The sequence below is a fragment of the Geotrypetes seraphini genome, chromosome 6, assembly GCF_902459505.1.
Source record: "Geotrypetes seraphini chromosome 6, aGeoSer1.1, whole genome shotgun sequence".
NCBI classification, from domain to species: domain Eukaryota; kingdom Metazoa; phylum Chordata; class Amphibia; order Gymnophiona; family Dermophiidae; genus Geotrypetes; species Geotrypetes seraphini.
The window spans coordinates 47057011-47081030 of record NC_047089.1 but is presented as its reverse complement, the minus strand read 5'-3'; the positions used below and the strand labels follow the sequence as shown (position 1 = coordinate 47081030).

At 43.3% G+C, this 24020-nt stretch overlaps 1 protein-coding gene across 6 annotated transcripts in view; it reads left to right on the top strand.

Moving 5' to 3' along the window:
* The window catches only part of LNX2 (ligand of numb-protein X 2), a 190304-nt gene that overhangs the window by 137123 nt on the left and 29161 nt on the right, over window positions 1-24020 (top strand). For all 6 annotated transcript variants that reach the window (XM_033947935.1, XM_033947930.1, XM_033947931.1 and 3 more), the window contains 2 exons: window positions 10537-10714; window positions 17089-17317. In XM_033947935.1, coding sequence (XP_033803826.1) covers window positions 10537-10714; window positions 17089-17317 — 407 coding nt within the window. The remainder of the gene's footprint in view (window positions 1-10536; window positions 10715-17088; window positions 17318-24020) is intronic.

The following is a 24020-nucleotide window of genomic DNA, read 5'->3' as shown; positions in this document are numbered from 1 at the left end:
CCTGCTGTCTCCGGATAACATCTGTTATGGTAAATAACTGTGCTTACTGTAACTAAGGGTAAATGTAATAAAGAAAATAAAAATTTCTTCCATTATTCAAATCAATGGCTTTTTAAATTATGTAAGCATTTTATACATATCCTGAAGACAGCTATATGACTACTTTTCTAGTGCAGTAGAGATGGTATGCTGAATCATAGGGCTTATCCATCTGCTCGCAAGCATATTGCAGAAGATGTCAATCACAGCATTTCAACTCCTCCTCCACAGTCTCTGCTGCCTCCTTTAGTTTTCTCTTCTGCAAGTGTGGTGCAGTGGTTAAACCTACAGCCTCAGCACCCTGAGGTTGTAGGTTCAAACCCACGCTTCTCTTTGTGACCTTAGGCAAGTCACTTAATCCCCCCATTGCCCCAGGTACATTAGATAGATTTGTGAACCCACTAGGACAGACAGGGAAAAATGCTTTAGTACCTGAACAACTTCATGTAACCCGTTCTGAGCTTCTGGGAAAACGGTATAGAAAATTGAATAAATAAATAAATGAGTGAGCATGAAGGTGAGTCTCTGATCTGCTCTGTTTTGTTTCTTTTTTGTTTGTTTTGGCTTGTTTGCGGTTTCAAGGGACTGCTTTGCCTACTTGAAGAGGAACAGACATTTTAAGTCTGCAGCTTACAGGTGTATCCCTTGGAGACCTGTACAACCAGCCTGCTGAAGATTTGTGGAGCTCAGGGTTCAGGGCCCTCAGCACTTGCTCATTCCTTGACGTGGTCAGGAGCTTGAGCACAGGCTGTCAGGCATCAATAGTGAACCTTTGTGCCATCTGCCACAAGTTGCAGGATGGAGGGGTGGTAGCTTTGGGCTTAGCCCCTCCGCAGTCTAGTGAATGGCACACAGTGCCATTGGGGGGGGGGGAAAGAAACACCTGGAGCCCTGGGGCAGCGGTCCTATATCCCGTAATTGCATAGATGCTTTTCAGCCCATGAAAAGTTGATTACTCCATACTAAGGGAGAAGGAGAGTTGCCCATTCAGGTCTTTACCCCAGAGTTCATTAATCTCCTCTGGAAGGCTTATCCACAAGGCCAAAACCCTGTCAGCTCCACTGGTGCGTGGCCCAGTATGCAGGCCCCTCTGTATACTCAGAGCATTTCTTCCCTGAGAGCAGAGGTTATTCTGGACTCTGATAGTCCATCGAACAGGGATGTGTGGTCAAATTTAATCCCTTTATTGTCCCAAAGTGAGGCTTCCCTGGTGGGAGAAGCAGCCTCTCACATGGAGGACCCGGAGGTGATATTGGCCATAGGGCGAGGATCCTTACATTTGCCATCCAAGTTCCAAGTTTCCAAGTTTATTAGTTTTTAATATCCCGACCATCAAGCAAATGTCTGGCCGGTTAACAATGTTTTGTAGAGGCTAAAAATGTTATAAAATAATATGAACGTATATGACGTAGACTAGACAAACTGGAAGGTGAGGAAAATAAGGGAAGGAGGGGAGAAGTTACATAATTTAGTAAAGAAGGAGAAAGTGGGGAGGGGATAGAACGTGAGGAATAGGGTAGCATTGTTGCGGCAGATACTTACTCGCAGTAATAGGCAGAAAAAGGGAGAGTGGGAAACAAATAAGAGAAAGATTTAAGAGAAGAAAGAGAGTGATTTAGATTCAACTGAAGGCATCTTGAAATAAGAAAGTCTTTAAGCCGGTCTTGAATTTGATTAGATTTTGTTCGTCCCGTAAATATTGTGGGAGAGAGTTCCATAGTGTGGGTGCAGTTACTGCAAAATTGGTTTTTCGGGTGTAATAGAATTCTTTTAAAGAAGGAATGAAGAGGAGTTTTTGGTCAGAGGATCTTAAAGTACGAGGGGAGCATTGTGGAATTAGTAGTTTATCAAGGAATAGTGGTTGATGGAAAAGTTTAATTTTAAAGGAGAGTAAGATGATTTTGTAGGTGATGCGATGTGTGATGGGGAGCCAATGAGCCTCTTTAAGAAGAGGAGTAACATGTTCAAATTTACCTTTTTTGTATATTAATTTTATTGCAGAATTTTGTATTAATTGCAATCGTCGTAGTTCTTTTTGAGGGAGTCCATTAAGGAGGGAGTTACAGTAGTCTAGGTGGGAAATGACTAGTGAATGAGTCAAGATGTTGATTGAATCAGTATCTAGGATAGGACAGAGTGATCGAATAATACGAAGTTTAAAAAAGCAGGTTTTAACGATCGAACTTATGTGGTCGTGAAAAGAGAGCTCTCTATCGAAGTCCTCTGCATTGCTGGAGATCATTACTGAGTCCCTTCGAGAGCTAAAGATAGAGCCTCCGCAAATCTCGTCTTCCCAGTGTTCTCTTCTGAGTGGGGACTGGGGTCAATCCATGTCTTCGTGGTACCCGGACATGAGGATCCTAGTCACAGAGCCCTGGGAGACTCCCAAAGGCTCCCTGAAGGTGGCTAAAACCATGACTAGGCAGTATCCCTTGAATTAGGAATTCCAGCAAATTTTTTCTATGTCAAAGGTGGATTCCCTGCCAAGTGATGGAGGCGTAGTTTTAAAGGATCCGCAGGACCCCAGAGTGGATATGGTCCTCAGGAGGCAGTTTGAGGCTCTAGCCTCGGGGATTAAGGCTGCAGCTGTGGCATGTGCCTGTCATTCCAGGCTATAAACCTGCCAGAACCTAGCAGAGGTTGAGCCCATGCCACAGCTTGTGTTAGCTGGAGTAAGCTACAAATCAGATGCATTCTATGATATGATCAGTCACGGTAAAAGTCTTGGTGTATTTGATTTTCACCCATCATATGTTTTGGATCAGACAATGGGCAGGTGATTCGACCTCTGTTCCAACCCCAAACTGGCGTCTTTCTATTCATTTAACCCCTGGGGTTTTTTCCTCTGTTTAAATATTTGATTGCATCATATATATATTTGAGTGTTCTACATTGTTTGTTTATCTTACATGACAGTCCACAACTCCAAACTTATGAAATGTGATGGAAACAGTGGTGAATACACGAATGTGTATACATTGAAAGTAGAAAAGGGATTTCAGCAACTTCTCATAGACAATGTCCCAGCACAAAAAAACATAAGAATTTTTTACTTATCTCAATCACTGCTTCACATGTCCTTTGGGTAAGTAAATAAAAAAATCACCAAAAATTATATCCCGACCGGCCCACCTGTTTTGCTCCTCAATCGAGCTATCTCAGGGGAATGATGAAAATATTTTCTCCACGGTACATCCAAGTATGGCAGAGTTGCTTTAAAAAATAGATTTGTGTATTCACCACTGTTGCCATCACATTTCATGTTTGGTGTTGTGGATTGTCACGTAATAAGATACATACTAAAGAGAGACAAGATTATGTATTATGTATGAATGAAGTTTTGATTTTGATGTATGTGGAGTTTTTTTAACAGACCCATGATGATATGGGTTCTATTGAACACTTTGTGAGTTCATGAGCCAAGTATTGAGGTCTGTTTTTCTCCACTGTGCACTTCATTATAAGTTTTTATGATTTCAGTTTTTGTATGTCTGAATGGTTGTCAAAGCAACTCTTATACTGCAGATTGTATATTTTTGAGTGGTAGCAGTGTACAAGATTGCCATCTAAGATCTTTACCGGACAGCAGACCCCGAGCAGCCAGAGCCACGGGTCCTCTCATGGGTCATAGAGTTCTTTCCAGTACTCCACAGGAGCCTCTAACCAGAGAGCCTTTCAAGTTTCCAGACAGAAATTCTCTGGGAACTGGAGGAACCAAGGTGCCAATTCCTGCCCTGCAGTATCAATTAAAAAGCCACAATAATTCCAGCCCTTAAGTCGCTCCTCTGACGATTGGAGACTGGATCTTGGCTTTCTGGAGGCCTGGAAACAGATAATCTCCAGGACCCAGTGGTTGATTGTTATCAGAGAAGGGATTACAAGATAGTTTGCATGCCCTTTCTTTAGATTGGCTCATGGACTCGCTGGCGGACCGGCCAGAGAAGCCAGGAAAAAGTCCAGGCACCATTACAAAGGTTGCTGGATATTCAACACATAGAACAGTTCCTTCAGAAATCTCAGGCTCTGGCAGATGCTCCATATACTTGGTCGTGCCCAAGAAAGGCTCAGAGGAGTATGCGTGCCCAAGAAAGGCTCAGAGGAGTGGTGACCCATCCTGACTTGGACAATTGGCTCTTCAGAGTGTAGTCCCGAACAGAAGGAAAAAAGACAGTAGTGTTGGTTGTGGAGATGTTACAGAGTCTGGGCTGGATTGTAAATTTTCTAAAGTTCCAGCACAATCCCTGTAATATCTGGGGGTCTTAATCAACATGACATAAAGCTGAGTATTTTTTCCAGAAGCATGCAAACAGAAGCTTCATGGTCAAATAACAGATCTGTTGACCAAGCCATAGCCAAATGCATGGCATTACCTTCAGGTCTTTTGGTCGATGGCAGCCACGATAAAGTGGTGCCCAGGGAACGTTGTTGTCTCGCTGGTCACCTCAGAGAGATTCCCTGCAAGTTCCAATCCCTTGGACAGCAGCAGCATCCAGAGGCAGCATGAGCTGGTGGCTCCGCCTACAGTCTCTAGCGAAGGAAATGATGCTCTGGATTAATTCCTAGGTAATCCTATCGATGAATGCCAGCTTGTATGGCTGGGAGGCTCATTGCAAGGGTCACCTAGTTCAAGGACAACGGACTCAGACTCAGCAGAAATGGTCTTTCAACAGGCTGCAACTGAGAGCCATTTGTCTGGTGCTGCTAAAACTGCAGTCTTTGCTAGAGGGCAAAGCAGTCAGAGTCTTCTCTGACAATTCCACTGCAGTTGCCTATGTCAACAGGCAGGGAGGCACCAGGAGTGCTCTGCTCCGGTAGGAGGCAAAAGCATTGTTCTGTTGGGCAGAAACACACTTGCAGGCAATCTCTGCAAGTGCGTTTCTGGAATATTGTCCACCCCTGCCTGACCAGGGTGGATAATATTCAAGCATATTATCAGAGCAGACAGATGCGGGAGAGTGGTCATGGTTCCTGAAAGTGTTCCAGGTCATGGTGACTGCAAAGAACAAAAAAATGATTCTATTCTTCATCAAAGATGTAAACCCAGAAGTACAGGGCTAGATGTCCTGGTTCAACCATGACTAGAGACCCGGCAACTGCACGTTTTTCCACCCTGGCCTATAATAGGCTGGGTGATCCACTGAATAGCAAATCACCCAGGAACATTAGTTCTTGTAGCAACGGATTGGTCCAGGCATCCATGGTACGTGGATCTCGTACGCCTGCAGAGGGAGTAAAGGTGCCTGCAGATGGACTCCAGGTGCACCCAGATTTGCTCTTGCAAGGGCCTATGTTCTAGAAGATCCAGGATGCTTTGGTCTTATGGCATTGTTCTTGAGTGAACAGCGTTAGACCAAAAAAGATATTCAGAAGTAGTCATTGCTACTCTACTTAGAGCCACAAAAGCCAATGGTGGTTTCTGCGTATGCTAAGGCATGGGAGATGCTTCAGCACTGGTGCAGTAGAGAAAAGTTAGAGCCGGGCAAAGTCCCAATCTCATTGGTATTTGTGTTCCTCCAAGAGGGCCTTGACAAGGGGTTGGAAGTGTGGTTCTTTAAAAGGTCAGGTAGCAGGGCTCTCATGCTTCCAGGGCCAAGAGAAGAGATCTTCGTTAGCGGCCCAACTGGACATAGGTAGGTTCTTGTAAGGTGCCCTGTGACTAGAGCCGCTGATTTGAGACCAGTTTACATCCTGAAATCTTACTATAGTCTTGGAGGACTCTGTCATGGATCTATCGGTCAAAGCAGTCTTCTTGATTGCAATTACATCTGCCAGGAAAATCTCAGAATTGTAGTCACTGTCATGCAGAGTGTCATTCCTCAGGATCTCTCCTTATCGAAAGTTGTTTTGGCGTTTCATGTCAACCAAGAGGTTAGACTCCCTTCATTTCATCCCAAAGAGTCCAAGAAGAAAGACAAGGCCTTAAAGGTTATGGATGTCCAGAGCATTCTCTTGCATTACCTAGAGGCAGTGGCGTACCAAGGGGGGGGGGGGGCGGGAGGGGCGGTCCGCGGCGCAGGAAGCAGCGCCTAAGCAGCGCAGGGATAGCTGACGTCACGATCCTGCTGCGGCTGCTTCATAGGTGGTGCAGGAAGGTTAGTGGGGCGAGCGGCCCTTCGGGGGTGGTGGTGGGGGAGGGACTGAACGGCAAGGCCGGGAGCATAGGTTGTGCTGCTTCATAGGTGGTGCGGGGAGGCCAGGGGGGCGAGCGGTCCTTCGGGGTGGGGCGGGCAGGCAGGCAGGCAGGCTTTCAAGGGGGAAGGGGGTGACAGGCAGGCAGGCAGGCCTTCAAGGGGGGGGACAGGCCTTCAAGGGGGGGGGCAGGCAGGCCTTCAAGGGGGGACAGGTCTACAAGGGGGTGGGACAGGCCTACAAGGGGGTGGGACAGGCCTTCAATGGGGGGACAGGCCTTCAGGGGGGGTGCAGGACTTCAGGGGGGGTGCAGGACTTCAGGGGGGGGTGCAGACCTTCAAGGGGGTGCAGACCTTCAAGGGGGTGCAGGCCTTCAAGGGGGGGCAGGCCTTCAAGGGGGGGACAGGCAGGCCTTCAAGGGGGGGGGACAGGCCTACAAAAGGGGGGACAGGCCTACAAGGGGGTGGGACAGGCCTTCAAGGGGGGTGCAGGCCTTTGGGGGGTGCAGGCCTTCGGGGGGGTGCAGACCTTCAAAGGGGTGCAGGCCTTCAAGGGGGGCAGGCAGGCCTACAAGGGGGAGACAGGCCTACGAGGGGGTGGGACAGGCCTTCAAGGGGGGGGGGGACAGGCCTTCAGGGGGGTGCAGGCCTTCGGGGGGGGTGCAGACCTTCAAGGGGGGGACAGGCCTTCAAGGGGGGGGACAGGCAGGCAGGCCTTCAAGGGGGGGGACAGGCCTACAAGGGGGAGGGACAGGCCTTCAAGGGGGGGACAGGCCTACAAGGGGGTGGGACAGGCCTTCAAGGGGGGTGCAGGCCTTCAAGGGGGGACAGGCAGATCTTTAAGGGGGGACAGGCCTTTGGGGGGGACCCTGGTTTAGAAGTACACGGAGGGAAGGGGGTGTTCAAAGAGACGTGCATATGCCAAACTTTGGGGGGGGAGGAAGAAATAATGGGTCTGAAAATAGAGGAGAGGGAGAGAAATGATGGACCATGGGATTTAGGGAGGGAAGGAACTGAAAGGGAGAGAAATTGGACACAAGGGATGGTGTGGAGGAGGGATAGAGATACTGGATAGAAGGGTAATTGGGAAAAGAAAGGGAGAGATGGTGGACTCTGGGGTGGTGGGGAAGGAGGGAGAGATGTCGGATGAAAGGGTAGTTAAGAAAAGGTGGATCTGTGGAGGGAGATGAAAAAAAGGAAAGATACCAGACTTCCTGGGGAGGGAAGGGAAATGGAAAGGGAGGACAGAGTTGGCAGATGGATGGTTAGCACGCAGAAAGAAGAAAGAAGGAGACCCTGGCAAGCAAGTTATCAGAAGAAAAACAGAGCCTTGGACCAACAAGATTTGAAATATAACCAGACAACAAAAGGTAGAAAAATTAATTTTATTTTCTGTTTTGTGATTATAATATGTCAGATTTGAAATGTGTATCCTGACAGAGCTGGTGTTGGACTGCAAACATGAGCTAGGATTTAACAGAGAGAGGAAAAGTCCTTTTTGTTTCTTTATTTTATTTACACCACAGCGCCAGTGTGGTTAGGAGAAGCCAAAGGGGGTGAAAAAGCTATAAAACCCACCAAGAGTTTTGAAAAAAATCACCCAACTGGGCAGGAAAATCAAATTGAAAAACCAATTCAATAGGCTGAATCGAATCGAAATTTTTTTTCCTGAATCTGGCAGCATTAGTTTGCGCTACTGTCTTAGACTTTAGGACCTGGGATTGGGGAGAGATGGCATCCTCAGTACTTTATAATGCAAGTGAAACGAGGATTTGGTCAGACTTTTGAAGGGTCTGCAGAAAAAAAATATTGTATAGGCCGGGGACATGAAACAGCAGGAAATGGGAACTTTTCTTCCTTCTATTTTTGTGAATGGAAAGGCTGAGGATGTCAGAGAGTTCAGTTAAAATATGTGCTTTATAAGAAAATATAATAATGTGTTTTATAAAGTTTATAGCATAGCTGGCCTATCCAGTGAGGTGTTCCTAGTGGTGGTGGTGGCAGCGTGTCAATGTGTTGAGATGAAGAGGTGGTCTGGGAAATTCTGCTGAGCAAACTCCGGGCCCATTTCCACCCCCCAGTTAGTCCACTCCACTCAACTGGTTCACACACTGAGTGGGTCTTTGGGTGTTGTGTTGGGATCTCTTCCAGTGGTTTATCAGTATCTCCTTCTGGTCCAAGGAAGGAAACTTTGTTATCCTTAGCATTGACCTACAGAATATGTTTGTAACAGCGCTGCTTGTGTGGCATTAGGCTATGTAGTGATCGAAAGAAAAAAACAGACCTTTGCACATTTTTGCACTATATGGTGGGTGTATTAGGAGATTCACATTTCCTGCACAGCTGAGTCCATGTGAAGTTACCTTGTGCTGTATTTGACATCTAGCAAGGTCTCTGTTTGAAAGGAAAGATCTAAACTTAAAAATGAAGTGGCCAGAAGTTATGGTAAAAGCAGATAGTGTAGCTGGTTTTAAGAAAGATTTGGACAAATTCCTGGAAGAAAAGTCCATAATCTGTTATTAAGACATGGGGGAAGTGTCTGCTTGCCCTGGATCGGTAGCATGGAATGTTGCTACTCTTTGGGTTTTGACCAGGTATTAGTATCCTGGATTGGCTACCATGAGAATGGGCTACTGGGCATGATGGACCATTGGTCTGACCCAGTTAGGCTATTCTTATGTTATGTTCTCATCTGTAGGGGCCTTTGTTTTCACTTCTTATTTTAATGTATTTTTTTTTCTGGGAACTTATCAGTGTTTTTTATAATGGGAACAAAAATGGAAGAGAATTAATGTGTGTGGGATGAGGGGGTAACTAATTTCTTCAGCTAAATAATTCAATCCACTTCAAACAGACATAGGAGACGCACCATTCACACACCCTCCAACCAAAAACGTCAAAAGAAAAAATCTGTTCGACAACCTCCTAGCCATTCGAGCTGCAACACTCGACCCCCAACTCTACAACCAATTGACATCGACCACAGACTGCAAAACCTTCAAAAAGAAATAAAAACCCTTCTATTCAAAAAACACATAAAACCGAACTAACACAATCAGAACTGTCCCAAGCATCACCTGCAACTACTCCATATGTACTTCTGATGTCATGACAATTCAGACATAATTTATGTTATGTTATGTTTGGAATATAAGAAAATTTTCACTGCCTTTCTATTCTGACCATTTATTCCATTTCATGGTCATTACAAAAAATATTTTTTTACATGGGGGGGGGGGGGTGTCAAAAAATGATGGGCCCCGGGTGCCACATACCCTAGGTACGCCACTGCCTAGAGGTAACTAATGAGTTTCATCTCTTGGATCAGCTTTTTGTGTTAACCAATCAGGTGAGACTGGGCAGACTTACTTCCAAGGTCACCATCTCTAGATGGCTTCTCAGAGCAATATCCTCTACATAAATTGGTTGTGGCAAACAGCTGCCTGACTCATTGAAGGTGCATCTTGGGTGAAAGCTTGAGCAGTTCTACCCAAAGAAATTTGTAGATCAGCAACCTGGTCCTCCCTTCATATCTTCTCCAAATTCTGCAGGATGGACATAGCAGCACAGGAGGATAGCACTTTCATTTCCTCAGTACTATGAGCAGGCTCATCTATCTCACCCTAGAGTTTTGGGACTGCTTAGGTACATCCCTATGGTTCAGCATACTATTGCATTGGAAAAAAGAGATTAGGTTCTTTTCTTGATAATATCTTTTCCAGTAGATAGGCATGGTATGCTAAAAAGAAGTTTATCTCTTTTACCTATATTCTGATACAAGCTTAATGGTCAGCTCCATAGTTAAGATTTCACTGTCAGTCAGACTATTGGATTAGGAAGAGTCTGTATATAGAATTACAAGGGAGGAATGGTTGAGCTCCATAAATGTTGAGGCTGTTTATATTTCTTGCTTGACTTGTATTTATTGAATTCATTGTTTCTCTCAGAGACTTGTTAATGTGTTAACCACATTACTGTTTCCTCATTGATTGTTTTAACTTCATCTGAGCAGATAAGACTTCTATTTTCAGGGAATTCCCTGTACCCCTCCTTCTCCTGTTGTCTTCTGTATGGCTGTCACTAGCTTTGGTACAAAATGAAGGGAGCAGCAGAGACCATGGAGGGAGGAGAAGGAGTTGAAAAGCTGTGATTGACATCTTCTGCAATATGCTCACAAAGATGGATAACCCTATGGTTCAGCATACATTCCCTATCTACTGGAAAAGATATTATCAAGGTAAGAACATAATCTCTTTTTATAACATAATATTACATTTATGAAAAATTTGTGGCTGATTCATGGCAAGCTGTTCTTTCTGTTATAATTGTATTTGTGCTTTGACTTACATCTTTTCTTGTCATAATGTAGGATCTCTGTCAAAGTGTTGCATGCCAAGAAAAACAAATTACTGTGAAGAAAGAAGCACACGAGTCCCTTGGAATGACAGTAGCAGGAGGAAGAGGAAGTAAAAGTGGCGAGCTGCCAATCTTTGTTACCAGTGTGCAACCTTACGGTTGCTTAGCAAGGGACAGCAGAATCAAACGAGGCAAGAATTGACTCATAGAGCAAAGTCCAACAAAACATATGTTATGTTTCTTTTCCTTTCTGGTTTTAAGTAGGTTTCATAACAGAAGGCAGCACTTGTCCATTTCTTTGTCTGTCTCTTAATCAGTTCCTACCATATTTGTGCATGATGTAAACAAACATGTATAAGGATTCAGGGGAGGAGGGAAAGAACCATTGGGTAATGTGGAGGTTAGTCCTACAACCTGTTGATATGGAGGTATAACAGAGTGATATGGAGGATAGCATCCACTTTCTGAATATCTGAAGGAGCAGTGGCTGGAGCAAAAAAGAGACGGGAAAAATTGGGAGGTATGGCAGTCTGTGGTAGCAGGAACTGTGGGATTACAAAGGCTGGGCCCCACAGCTTGAAGAAATGACAGAGAACTGGTAGTTGAAGATGCCTCCTCCCCCCCTCCTTTCAAAGTCAGCAAAGACCTAAAAATGAGCACAGCGCTTGGCCTCACCTACTTCGTAATCCTGCTGACTTAATAAGAAAAGGAGAAAGGAACAAGGGAGGGGCACAGGAGAAAGAGCAAGAGAGGGAAGGGGATATGCATGCTTGCTCCCCCCCTGCTCCTCAAGATGTACACATCACAGACTTCCCCCACCCTATACAGAAGCAAGTGTATACGCAGACATTCTTGTGATGCACAGATCCACCCCCATACATATATGCATGCAGAGATAATTTGTTTATTGTTTGTTAGATTGTTGATTGTCTGCCTTTCTGTAATACAACCAAAGCAGTTTACATATTATGTAAAGGTACTTTTTTTATCCAGTCTGTATTTGTACCTACCTACCAAAAACTGTATATATCCCTCAAACATCATATATGCCACATAAAATAGTATACCTATAATGAATGTTCTCTGGAGACAGCTGGATATTTCAGCCACACAAGTGGTTATGTCACCATGTAACGATGCCAAACTAGAAGAGGATTCTAAGCAGCAAAGTGTCTGGAAAAGACCTAAAACGCATGCATGGGAATTCCTGCCCATTTATCTCAGGACAAGCAGGCAGCATATTCTTACAGATGTGTGATGTCATCCACAGAGCCCAAGTGCGGAAAGTGCAAAAGGGTACTGTCACTTGAGACCGCCCTTACTGCTCAAGCGCCAGTTCTTTTCTGCTCAGTGATGGTGTGCGGGACCATCAGTTCTTAGTCTTCCATGGAGCTAGGAAGTTGTGTTTTATGGAGTCTCTCGAAGAGTGCTTTTTGTACCCTTTTCATGTCTTCGTGTAACTAAATTTTCTTTGTTTTTTCAATTCCTTTTATTTTTTCCTTAATTTTTGTGTTTTCATTTTTTGGGTCTTTCACACTCACTCAGCCTGTTTTTAGGCATTGAGCCTTTTTCAGACTCTGGTTCACTCGACCTCTCTGCAGCTGTCTTTCCATAAATGTTCACACCTTCTAGCGACTTCAAGAAGTGTACTCTGTGTAACAGGACCATCTTGGTCACTGACCTGCACAACTGGTGTCTCCAGTGCCTTGGTCCTGAGCATCAGGTAGACTTGTTCTCGCTGTGCCAAGCTGCAGATGTCCACCCCATCTGAAATAGACAAGCATCATTCTCTAGCTGCATTGACATCAACGCCAGCATCGGTACCCCGCTCAATGTCGGCTCCTGTGGTACCACCGGCTATAACACCTTCTAAACAGGATAAGAAACACTCATGTCTCACTTACTTGATACAGGTGAGACATGAGTGTTTCTTATCCTTTTTAGAAGGTGTCATCTCAGGCATCAAGTCAGTCGATGCATACCAAATGTCGATGCAAGCAATCTCACTCCCCATCTCTGCAGTTGGTATCCCCTTAGAGGCATGCCTTCTCATCACCTCGATGCCAAAGCACCTCTTCCCAATCTACATCAGATCGACACCAGGATTAAGATAGAAGTTCCTCTCAATGCTCACCTTGACATCGTAGTCAGCATCCTTCTCAGTGGAATCCATCTTCTAGAGACCACTGATCTAGACCAGTCCTCAGAAATCAGATATAGTCCGGTCCGCAGAAATTTCCTGCCGATCCACAGGGCTGACACATGCATCGAGCCCCAGACAGAGCTCTTCAGCCGTCGGTTCACAGTGCAATCAATGCAGCGTTGTTTTCGGGCCGGCTCCCTCTTCCTCAGTGCTGCAGAGGCTCCTACGTGTGTCCTGTGCCTGAACCAGAAGCCTTCTCTCTGACGTCGCATTGTCAAAGGGAAGGCTTCCAGATGAGGCGCGGGACGCTGCCCACAGCTTTGTGCACTGCAGCACTGAGGAAGAAGGAGCCAGCTCTTAGATAACACCAGAGGGCAGGACAGAAGGCAAGGCACAGCATGGAGGGAGGGAGACAACAATGGTAGGGGAATGATTTTATTTTTTAATTTAGTGATTGATTTACATCTGCTGTCTGTTCAGGAAGAAATGCATTTGTTTCTTTTCCTCTGGGGTTGTACTGCATGTAGTCTTGCACCTTAAAGTTTGTTTGTACATATTAGTACTTTTAGTTTTTAGTCCCGTATTTGCATGGGGTTATCTGTGTTTTGATAGGAATGAATATTGAGAAGCATACAGTGTGCTTTGTGTAGTTTAATTTTGTGGTTAACCATTATGTGTTGTTAATACGATTTATATTGTGTGTGTTGATAAGATTGGCTGCAGATCTTATTAGCCCATAATAAAGACCTCGTGACAGTTACAATAAAATAGGTTTATTAGCAATAAGCAAAAGGCAACTCACATGGAATAGCAAAGTACAGCATATTGGCTATAAGGATAACATACATACAAAATAGCAATCTGATGTTCTTTTGGGTCTGACTTCTCTTCTGTTATACCCATTGGCATAATATTTATAGTAGCCTAGGGTACCACCTAGTTACAGATTGCAGCCATTCATCATTTATATTGGCTGTATGATGTATACCAGGGGTGCCTACACTTTTTGGGCTTGCAAGCTACTTTTAAAATGACCAAGTCAAAATGATCTACCAACAATAAAATTTTAAGAAAACACAAAGCACACTGTACGCATAAAAAATGTTAATCATCATTCCTATTCCAGGGTTTTTCAAAGAGGTCAAAGCAGATGACTCTATGCACTGTCACCTCACTAACAACCATACAAAAACAGACAAATACCCCCCTCCCTTTTTACTAAACCACGATAGCAGTTTTTAGCGCAGGGAGCTGCGCTGAATGCCCAGCGCTGCTCTCTTCGCTCATAGGCTCCCTGCGCTAAAAACCTCTACTGCGGTTTAGTAAAAGGGGACCACAGTGTAAAATATAGACAGCAGATATAAATTCAGATACATTTTGATCACTAAATTTAAAATAAAATAATTTTTCCTACCTTGTCTGGTGATTTCATGAGTCTCTGGTTGCACTTTCTTCTGACTGTGCATCCAATCTTTCTTCCCTTCTTTTAGCCTGTATGCTTCCTCTCCTCCTGACCTCATTCCCCCCCCCCCCCCAACGTTTTCTTCCTCTCTCCCTGGCCTCTCTTTCTTTCTCTCTTCATGCCCCCTTTCTTTTTTTCTGTTTCTATTCTTTCCTTCTGTCTCCCTGCCTGCCCTCTTTCTCCCTCCCTGCCCTCCCCCAAGCCACTGCCACTGCCATCGGATAACAGGCCCCCAAAGCCGCCTGCCACCAACCAAGCTCTCCCTGCTTCGGGCCCACCAGCATTCCTCTCCCCGACGTCAATTCTGCCGTCGGAGAGGAAGTTCCGCTGGCCAGAACTTCCTCTCCGACGGCAGAATTGACGTCAGGGAGAGGAAGGCTGATCGGCCCAAGATCGACCTATTGGGAGAAATGCTGCCAGGTCCTGCCTTTGAGGAAACAGAAAGTAGGCAGGACCTGGCAGCAAGAAGAGCAAATCGCAAGCTTCACTGACCTGTCTCCCGCTTTAGCCCACGAACGGGGCTCTAACATGTGCGTGCTGGCTTCCCTTCTCTCCCCCCCCCCCTCCCCGCCGACATAACTTCCGGTTTCAGAGGGAAGAGAAGGGAAGCCGATACAAGCACACGTTAGCCCCCGGAGCATAAGTTCTCCAAGCCGTTTTTTTTTTTTTTAATGTTGAGCAGCGGCGGCAGCAGCAGAATTCAGGAGCGGGCCAGTCAGGAGAGGAAAAAAGAGAAGGAAAGAAGGGAACCTGCTCTGCGATCGACTGGGGTCGCCTGAGCAAGTGACCTGTCGATCGCGATCGACGTATTGGGCACCCCTGATGTATACACTTATCATGGAGCCATACTGAAGCATGACGTCATCTGGTGCCAAAACTGACCTTTCTATATTTCCCTGACAAGTGCATTCCTAATCCCAGTATGACCTACAAGATCATGAAGGGCATAGAGAGAGAGTAGAGAGGAACAGATTCTTCAAACTTTCAAAACATAAAAGAACAAGATGGCATTCGGAAAAGTTGAAAGGGGACAGATTCAAAACGAATGCTAGGAAGTTTTTCTTTACCCAGCGTGTGGTGGACACCTGGAATGCGCTTCCAGAGGGCGTAATAAGGCGGAGTACGGTACTGGGGTTCAAGAAAGGATTGGACAATTTCCTGCTGGAAAAAGGGATAGAGGGGTATAGATAGAGGATTACTGCACAGGTCTGGACCTGTTGGGCCGCCGCGTGAGCGGACTGCTGGGCACGATAGACCTCAGGTCTGACCTAGTGGAGGCATTGCTTATGTTCTTATTAGGGCTAATAATTTCAGAGAGCAAGCCCCCACCTTCCTGAGTTACACTGTCCTTCACTAGTACTTCTTAGGAGGACTTCTTATCATGTATTGTACTGTTCTGAAAAGTCCCAAAACAGTAATGTCACAGTCAGGAGATCTGACTGTTAGTTTCTGGAGCAAAGGTGAATCTCTCTCTCACTAGCAGAGAGGAAAATGATTGCTTAGAAGTTTGAATTCATATGCACAATGTCTCTCTTAGAAATATAACTATTTGGGGTTCTCAGGGGTCTTAGCCTACAATATATACAGGTCTTATGCTTGCGTCTTCTTCCGCCTACATTTTCATGTAGGTCTTAACTCCTGATTCTCCTTCATTGCCTACATTTTCATGCAGGTCTTATTCCTGATTCTCCCCCAATTCGTCCTCATTGTGTATATATGAAAAATGAATGAAAAAAATGGTCTTATAATTAGTACTATTATGGGGCGGGGTCTGGGGCGGAGTTAGGGTAGAGATGGGCGGGGTCTGGCCCACGACTTAGCCCAGTGTTCTTCAACTACCGGTCCGTGGACCATTGCCGTTACCGGTCCACAAAATAATTATTTTATTTCCGTGGGTCCATAGGTGTCAAAAGGTTGAAGAACACTGAGGAACATTGAGGAATTTCACTCAAACCTTTTGAATTATTTCTATTCAGACCCAGAGCTCTCTTCTCCAGAATCTTATGACAACTCATCAGACCTCTCTCCACCACCACCTAGATGGAGATCACCTGAGAGCCTTTCTTTTACTAAGGGCTCCTTTTACTAAGGTGCCTTAGCGGTTTTAGCGTGCGCTACAATACCACACACGCTAAACGCTAATGCCGCCATAGAGCTTGCATTAGTATTTTTCGGTTAGCGCATGGTTAACACGCGCTAAAAACGCTAGCGCACCTTAGTTAAAGGAGCCCTAAATTTATCAGACAGATGAAGCAAGCTCTACCAGTCAGAATGGAATCTGAATCTGAACCGAGAGCTGATCTATTCAATGCCCTGGATTTTGAACAAATTCCTAAGGACTGTTTAAAACTTCCATTTGAAAATCTTTAATAAACATTCAAATTTTAAAAATATAAAAAATCTTAGACCGCATAGGGTCTGAGAGGAGGTGAAATATATAGACCAATAAGATAGCATTGCAAGTGCAGTTGTAAAAAGTGCATGAAAATAATCTCAGCTACATTATTTAGGGTCAATGAAAATCTACATAACTTTAAGTTAATATTTTATCCATTTAATATTATCACTGCATTGAATTGAAGTAAATATTTTTTGTTGAGCAACCTTCATATGTAGTTTTTATATCGCTATATTTAATAGATATTATATCTCCATAAGTACAGGATTTTGTACCACTGATATACATGAGATCTCTTTAGATACACAGAAGATTCAATACTATATCAATGAATTTTCATTTTTATTCTGTTCAGAAAGTAATTGTTAAGCAAATATTCATATTGGAAAGAAAATTAAGAATTTAAATTTTCAGCTAATTAAAAAAATCTCATTTTCATGTCTTCTGTATCACTGAGCTGCCACAGGATTTGAAATTTTGAATGCGCTGTTAAAAAAAAAAGTGCACCCAAAAAATGCTTCAGGATGCCTTAATTATATTCTTGTTTGTGCCTTTTGATTAGGTGATGTGCTGCTCAATATCAATAGTATTGATCTAACCAATCTAAGTCACAGTGAGGCTGTAGCTGTGCTCAAAGCTAGTGCGACCTCTTCAGTTGTCATACTCAAAGCATTAGAGATGAAAATCATTGAAGATCAGACTCAGGTTAATGAAGAACTGACTACAGTTAGTGAGAACGAATATGATGCAAGTTGGTCACCTTCATGGATCATGTGGCTGGGACTGCCAAGGTATGAGTTAATTCAAGATCTTCTCTTTATATCAGGGGTACTCAACCCAATCCTCAAGACACACCTAGCCAGTCAAATTTTTCAGATAACCATGATGGATATACATTGTATACAGTGGAAGGGGTAAGAGCAAAAGTGGAAAGAGGATTAGGGAAAGCACAGCAGAAGAGAATTAGAGGAGGAAGGAGGACTAACGAGAGCCTGGAAAACCATTTGGAAAGGCATTTGAGAAAGCCAAACAGTTGGAGATGGAACCCTCTTGCTATAGTTCTGACCTGCTGACGTCATCAAGATGGGCAGTATTTAAGATAACCAGTGATCCCCTGTAGTGTGGCCAAAGGGGTGTGCCCTAAGGTACACGCTGGGCCCATTATGAGCTTTATCAACTGGAATGATTATTAATAGATAGGAGAACTAAATGATTATTAGATCATAGGAGTTTTCTGATAACCATGCCTAAAATATATCCAAGCTTTGATGTCTTGTTTAGACTTTGATTTCCTTAATTAATCTGTATATTTTTCCCTTCCTTGATGTGGGCTTGCATGGGTTGGTTGGTTGTTTTTGTACATAAGAAAGTTTCAAAATAGAAAATTATTAAAGAAAAGAGAATGGAGAAAGAGAGGAGAGAGCATGAGTCAGGAAAACAAGAGAAGTTAAAAGGACATCACAAGCAGTCCTGGAATAGCAGGGGATGTAGAAAGAGGAACTGGGATGAGTGAGGGAGAAGGAACCCAGGGAATTAATACAGAAGTAAGAGGATGATAAATGGAGGAAAGTTTATAGGAGAGAAGGGAAAGAAGAGCAGGCCAAAGAATAGGAAGAAAGAGAAAAAACGAAAGAAACGTGGAATGAGATGGAAAGGGAAGAGAAACTATAATATCTGCTGCTGAGGGAAAAGACAAAAAAAAAATATAGAGCCGTAAAATTAAAGCAAAACTAGCATACCATAGAGAGAGAAAAGGAAGAGCAGACAAATGCTAAGCCATAAAATCAAGCCAGAGATGCTAAAGATATAACTTATGTATGTAGCAGCCTACAAATTTTCTAATTCTTGCAAAATTAATTCCTTAAGAATGTCGGCCCACTTTGTGTGTCGAACATTTCACCTTTAACCTTATGGAGATGTGTCAAAATTGATCAGTGCATATCTGCTGTGCTGTACCATGCATTGGTATCAGAAATGCATCAATCACCCTAAACGAACATTGATGGGACTTGTCCGGGACAATGACCAAATCCTGCCTGAAAATAAGGAAAGGATTCATCCTTTTCATCATCAGTGCTGAAAGCTCATGATGTCAAACTAAACTGAACTTTAAGCTTATATACCGTATCTTCTCTAAGGATAGAGCTTAACATGGTTTACAAGAGTTTAAGAAAGGAAAATATAGTAAGAATTAGTGGTTATATAGAGAGCAGTGGAAATTACATTTTTTAAAATAGCCAAGTTTTCAGAAGTTTTTGAAATAATTGGAAAGAGCCCAAATTATGCAACTGGACAGGAAAGTTATTTCAAAGCTCAGTAATTTTAATGTAGATTTCCCTAATTTTCCAATATAGATAACTCCTTTTAATGAGGGGAAAGATAATTTAAGCTTTTGGATAGAACTGGTAATATCAGGTCTCACAGAGTTCCAAGATAGAGGAATTAATGGGGGAAGAGTGTCATGCAAGATCTTAAATGTTAGGCAGGTACATTTAAAGTAAACCCTAGAGATTACTGGGAGTCAGTGAAGTTTTAACAAAAGCAGGGAAACATGATCGTATTTGCTTTTTGCAAAGATCAACCTAGCTGCAATATTCTGGATCTGTTGAAGGCTTTTCTTGGTTAGACTTAAACCGAATTACAATAATCCAACTTCGAAAGAATGATTGATTGTACAAGAACAGCAAAATGTTGTTGGTGGAAGCAGGATTTCATTTTCCTCAGCATATGGAAACTAAAGAAGCATTTTTTTTTTTTTTACCAGAGAATTAAGATGGTCATTGAATGAAAGTGTTGAGTCTATAATGACACCCAGAACTTTACTTGAGAATTCAATCTGCAGTGAAGATCCAGATGGCAATGAACTGGACAAAGGTAGTTGGTCTAGTTTAGGGCCCAAGATTGAAGTTTCATTATGCATGCTATTATATTTTCAGCAAAGTTTGTGAGATTCGAATCTATCTCAAGAAGAACCAAGATGTGTATAATGTTTCAAAGGGGGATAGATGGAAAAGTTTTAAAGTAGACATATAGATGTTGAAGAGGATAGAGGTGATCCCTGTGGGACTCCGCATAGAGGCTTCCAAGAAGATGGCATGGTGCCATTCATATTAACAGTACATGAGCGAGATCGTAGGAATTTCGAGAACTAGTCTAAGACTGTAGAATCAATGCCTATCTCAGAAAGTTGGTAGATCAAGATATCGTGGTGAACGACGTCAAAGGCCGCAGATAGATCAAATTGTAATAGGATTGCGAACTTGTTACTTGAATGTAGTTGCTGAACCTTTGAATTAGTGAGACCAATAGAGATTCGGTACTGAAGTTGGGTCTGAAACCATGTTGGCAAGGTAGAAGAATGGAGACTAATGAAGGAAAAGAGTTTCTTATACCATTTCATTAAAAAATTTGCTAGATCGTCCTCTGCTGGAGAGGAAAGATGTATCGATGAATCATTATTAGAAGTTAAAGTGCACCAGATGTTGAACAGAGACCTGCTTTGATTATTGGATCTGATAATTTTATCGCTGTAAAAATTTTTCCTAGCTTTTTTTAATGCTGTATTATATAACCTAATACTGACCCTCTCGGGGGCGAGAGTGTCACAGTGGTTAAAGCTACAGCCTCAGCACCCTGAGGTTGTGGGTTCAAACCCAGGCTGCTCTGACCCTAGGCAAGTCACTTAATCCCCCCCCCTCATTGCCCCGGGTACATTAGAGAGATTGTGAGCCCACCAAGACAGAAAGGGAAAAATGCTTGAGTACCTGAATAAATTAATGTAAACCGTTCTGAGCTCCCTTGGGAGAATGGTATAGAAAATTGAATAAATAAATAAGACTGTCTATCCACGAGAGATTTAGATTTTTTCCATTTGCATTTCTGCTTCAGTTCTCTATAATATTGAAGATATCAGGGGGCCTTATGGGAGTAGGAAACAGTCTTAATAGATCGAGGAGCAAGAAAGCAATAGGTAGCCTCAGAAAGGTTTACCTAATTATGCCAGTTGACTTCTGAGGCATCAGGCTTGGGACAGAATGTGAGCTGATTAAGCATTAGCTGGAGGCCAACAAGCATTGATGACATATCCTGGCAGGGCATGTGTCGAGAATATCAAGGTATTTCATTCTTTGGTACACTCAGTATGGAAAGAGGGAATGGTGAATATATTTACATTGGTGTGATATACAGGCCTCCCTCACAGACGAAAGAAGTCGATAGAGATATAATAGTAGACATTCAGAATATATCTAAAAAAGGGGTATCTCTATTGCTGGGTCTTCTAGAAGTAGGGAGATTCTGGATTCTATACAAGGAGAACTGTTCCAACAGTTGGTAATAGATAGGGTCATATTGGACTTAGTGCTTACAAACAGGAAAAGTTTTTCTGATGCTACAGTGGGTGATCATCTGGCATCCAGTGATCACTGCATGGTAAGGTTTAATATTAAGATGGGTATAGAGAGGGCTCATTCAAAAGCAAAGGTTCTAGACTTTAAAAAAAAACTAACTTTGTTTGGATGAGGGTTTATGTCAAGGAATTATTGTCTGTATGGGAACATTTGGAAGGAGTTGAAATGCAGTGGGCAAAACTGAAAGGAGTAATTGTAAAGGCGACAAACTTTTTAATGAGGCAAGAAAGTAAAAGTAAGAGGAAAAGAAGGCCGCTTTGGTTCTCAAAAGTAGTAGCTGAGAAGGTAAGGAATAAGAAGTTAACTTTCATAAACTACAAAAGATCACAGAAAGAGGAAGACAAGCAAAAATATCTGGATAAGTTAAGAGAGGCTGGTCGTGTAGTCGGGAAAGCAAAGATACAAATGGAAGAAAAAATAGCTGACACGGTAAAATGGAGAGACAAGGCATTTTTTTATATATATTAGTGCAAAGTGGCATTGTGAGACTCAAAGGTGAAGGGGCGGAATATATAGAAGCTGATAAAGAAAAGATTGAATTGCTTAACAAATATTTCTGTTCTGTGTTCACAGCTGAAGCGCCGGAAGCAGGACTACAGAAGACGAATGTGAATAGGGATGGAGGAGTAATGGACCCTGATCGATTTTCAGAGGGTTGTGTTCGTGAGGAGCTAGCTAAAATAAAGGTAGACAAAGCGATGGGGCCGGATGGTGTACATCCGAGGGTGCTGAAGGAACTTAGGGAAGTTCTGGTAGCTCCGATGACTGATCTTTTCAACAAGTCTCTAGAGTCGGGAGAAGTGCGGATGTGGTCCCTCTCCACAAAAGTGGAAGTAAGGAAGAACTAGGGAATTACAGGCCAGTAAGTCTGACTTCTTTGGTAAGCAAATTAAAGGAAACACTTTTAAAACAGAGAATGGTGAAGTTTCTGGAATCTTGTGGATTACAGGACCGGAGGCAGCATGGATTCACTAGAGGTAGGTCTTGTCAGACAAATCTGATCAATTTCTTTGACTGGGTAACCAGAGAATTAGATAGAGGATGTGCCCTAAATGTGGTGTATTTAGATTTTAGCAAAGCCTTTGATAGTGTTCCACACAGACGTCTAATAAATAAACTGAGTGCCCTCGAGATGGGTCCCAAAGTGACGGACTGGGTCAAGAACTGGTTGAGTGCAAAATGACAGAGGGTAGTGATCAGTGGAGATTGTTCTGAGGAAAGGGATGTTACCAGTAGTGTGCCTCAAAGGTTCTATTCTTGGGCCTGTTCTTTTTAACATTTTTATAAACAATATTGCTGAAGGGTTGTTGGGCAAGATTTGCCTCTTTGCGGATGATACCAAAATCTGCAATAGAGTACACACCCCGGATGGTGTGAGTAATATGAAGGAAGACCTGGCAAATCTTGAAGAATGGTCTGAAATTGGCAGCTAAAATTTAAGGCTAAGAAATGCAAGGTCATGCATTTGGGCTGCAGAAACCCGAGGGAACAGTACAGTTTAGGAGGTGAAGAACTTATGTGCACAACAGAAGAGCAGGGCTTGGGTGTGATTGTGATGATCTTAAGGTGGCCAAACAGATTGAAAAGGTGACGGCAAAAGCTAGAAGGATGCTAGGTTGCATAGGGAGAGGTATGGCCAGTAGGAAAAAGGAGTTGTTGATGCCCCTGTATAAGACTTTAGTGAGACCTCATTTAGAATATTATGTACAATTCTGGAGGCCACACCTTCAAAAAGATATAAAAAGGATGAGTCGGTCCAGAGGAAGGCTATTAAAATGGTATGTGATCTTCATCATAAGGCGTATGGGGACAGACTTAAAGATGTCAATCTGTATACTTTGGAGTAAAGGTGGGAGAGGGGAGATATGATAGAGATGTTTAAATATCTACGTAATGTAAATGTGCATGAATCGAATCTCTTTCATTCAGGGCTGTGGAGTTGAGTCGGAGACAATTTTAGGTACCTGGAGTCGGAGTCATGGGTACCAGAAACTAAGAAGTCGGAGTCGAAGGATTTATCTACCGACTCCACAGCCCTGCTTTCATTTGAAAGGAAACTCTGCAATGAGACGACATAGGATGAAGTTAAGAGGTGATAGGCTCCGGAGTAATCTAATAAAATACTTTTTTACAGAAAGGGTGGTAGATGCATGGAACAGTCTCCCGGAAAAGGTGGTAGAGACAGAGACTGTGATAGGCATATGGGATCTCTCTGAGAGAGAAAGAGATAATTGTTACTGCGGATGGGCAGACTGGTGGGTCATTTGACCTTTATCTGCCATCATGTTTCTATAGAGAAGTGTGCTCTCTTTTCAGTGCTTCCAAGGACCTAAGACCAGCCATCAGTGACTCAGGAGGATGTGGCCCATTCCCACTGGATCCCCTATGCCTTTAGCATCAGCATTCTTTTGCAGAGCAGATTGATATGAAGATCAGCAAGCATTTGGGAGAGTTTCATGGCTTATGTGACATCTTTGCTTTATCATCATGTGTGTCAATGCATCCAGTTTCAGACAGTCCTAAAACTTCTAGTGTTATCTGGAGGTGATTTGTTAATATTGGAGCTTTGAAGAGTCTCGGAATTGATGTGTGTTGCACTATTGATCTCCAGTGTGTCAAGGAAGAAGCTTCATAGGAGGATACCAGTATTTAAGCTCCTCGGTTGAGGTTGACATCCACTGGAATAAAAGGTCTAGTTGGTCTCAAACCCAGATTTTCCCTCTGGAATTCTTTACTGGATCAGAATCTGAACACTTCTCAGATTCTGACTTCAAGCTTGATCAGCTTTCTAAAGAGGAAGGCTCCACTAGCTTGCCAACAGATCCAATTCCTCCCTATGAAAAGAAAAAGTGCCCAACTGAGGAATTTTCCTTTTTATTGCTTTTGTTCGTAAAATAATAAAAGCCATTCCATTAAGTTAGAAATGAAGCTTAAGTGTCCGGTATAAGAGGCTTGGGGAGGCTCCTGACTCTCACCAAGCCACTCCAGATGCTTTCATCACTCTCCCTGGGTCCAGCATCTCTTATCCCCTCTATCCTGAGTCCAGCATCTCTCCCTTTTTCTTTCTTCTTCCTGATTCCAGAGT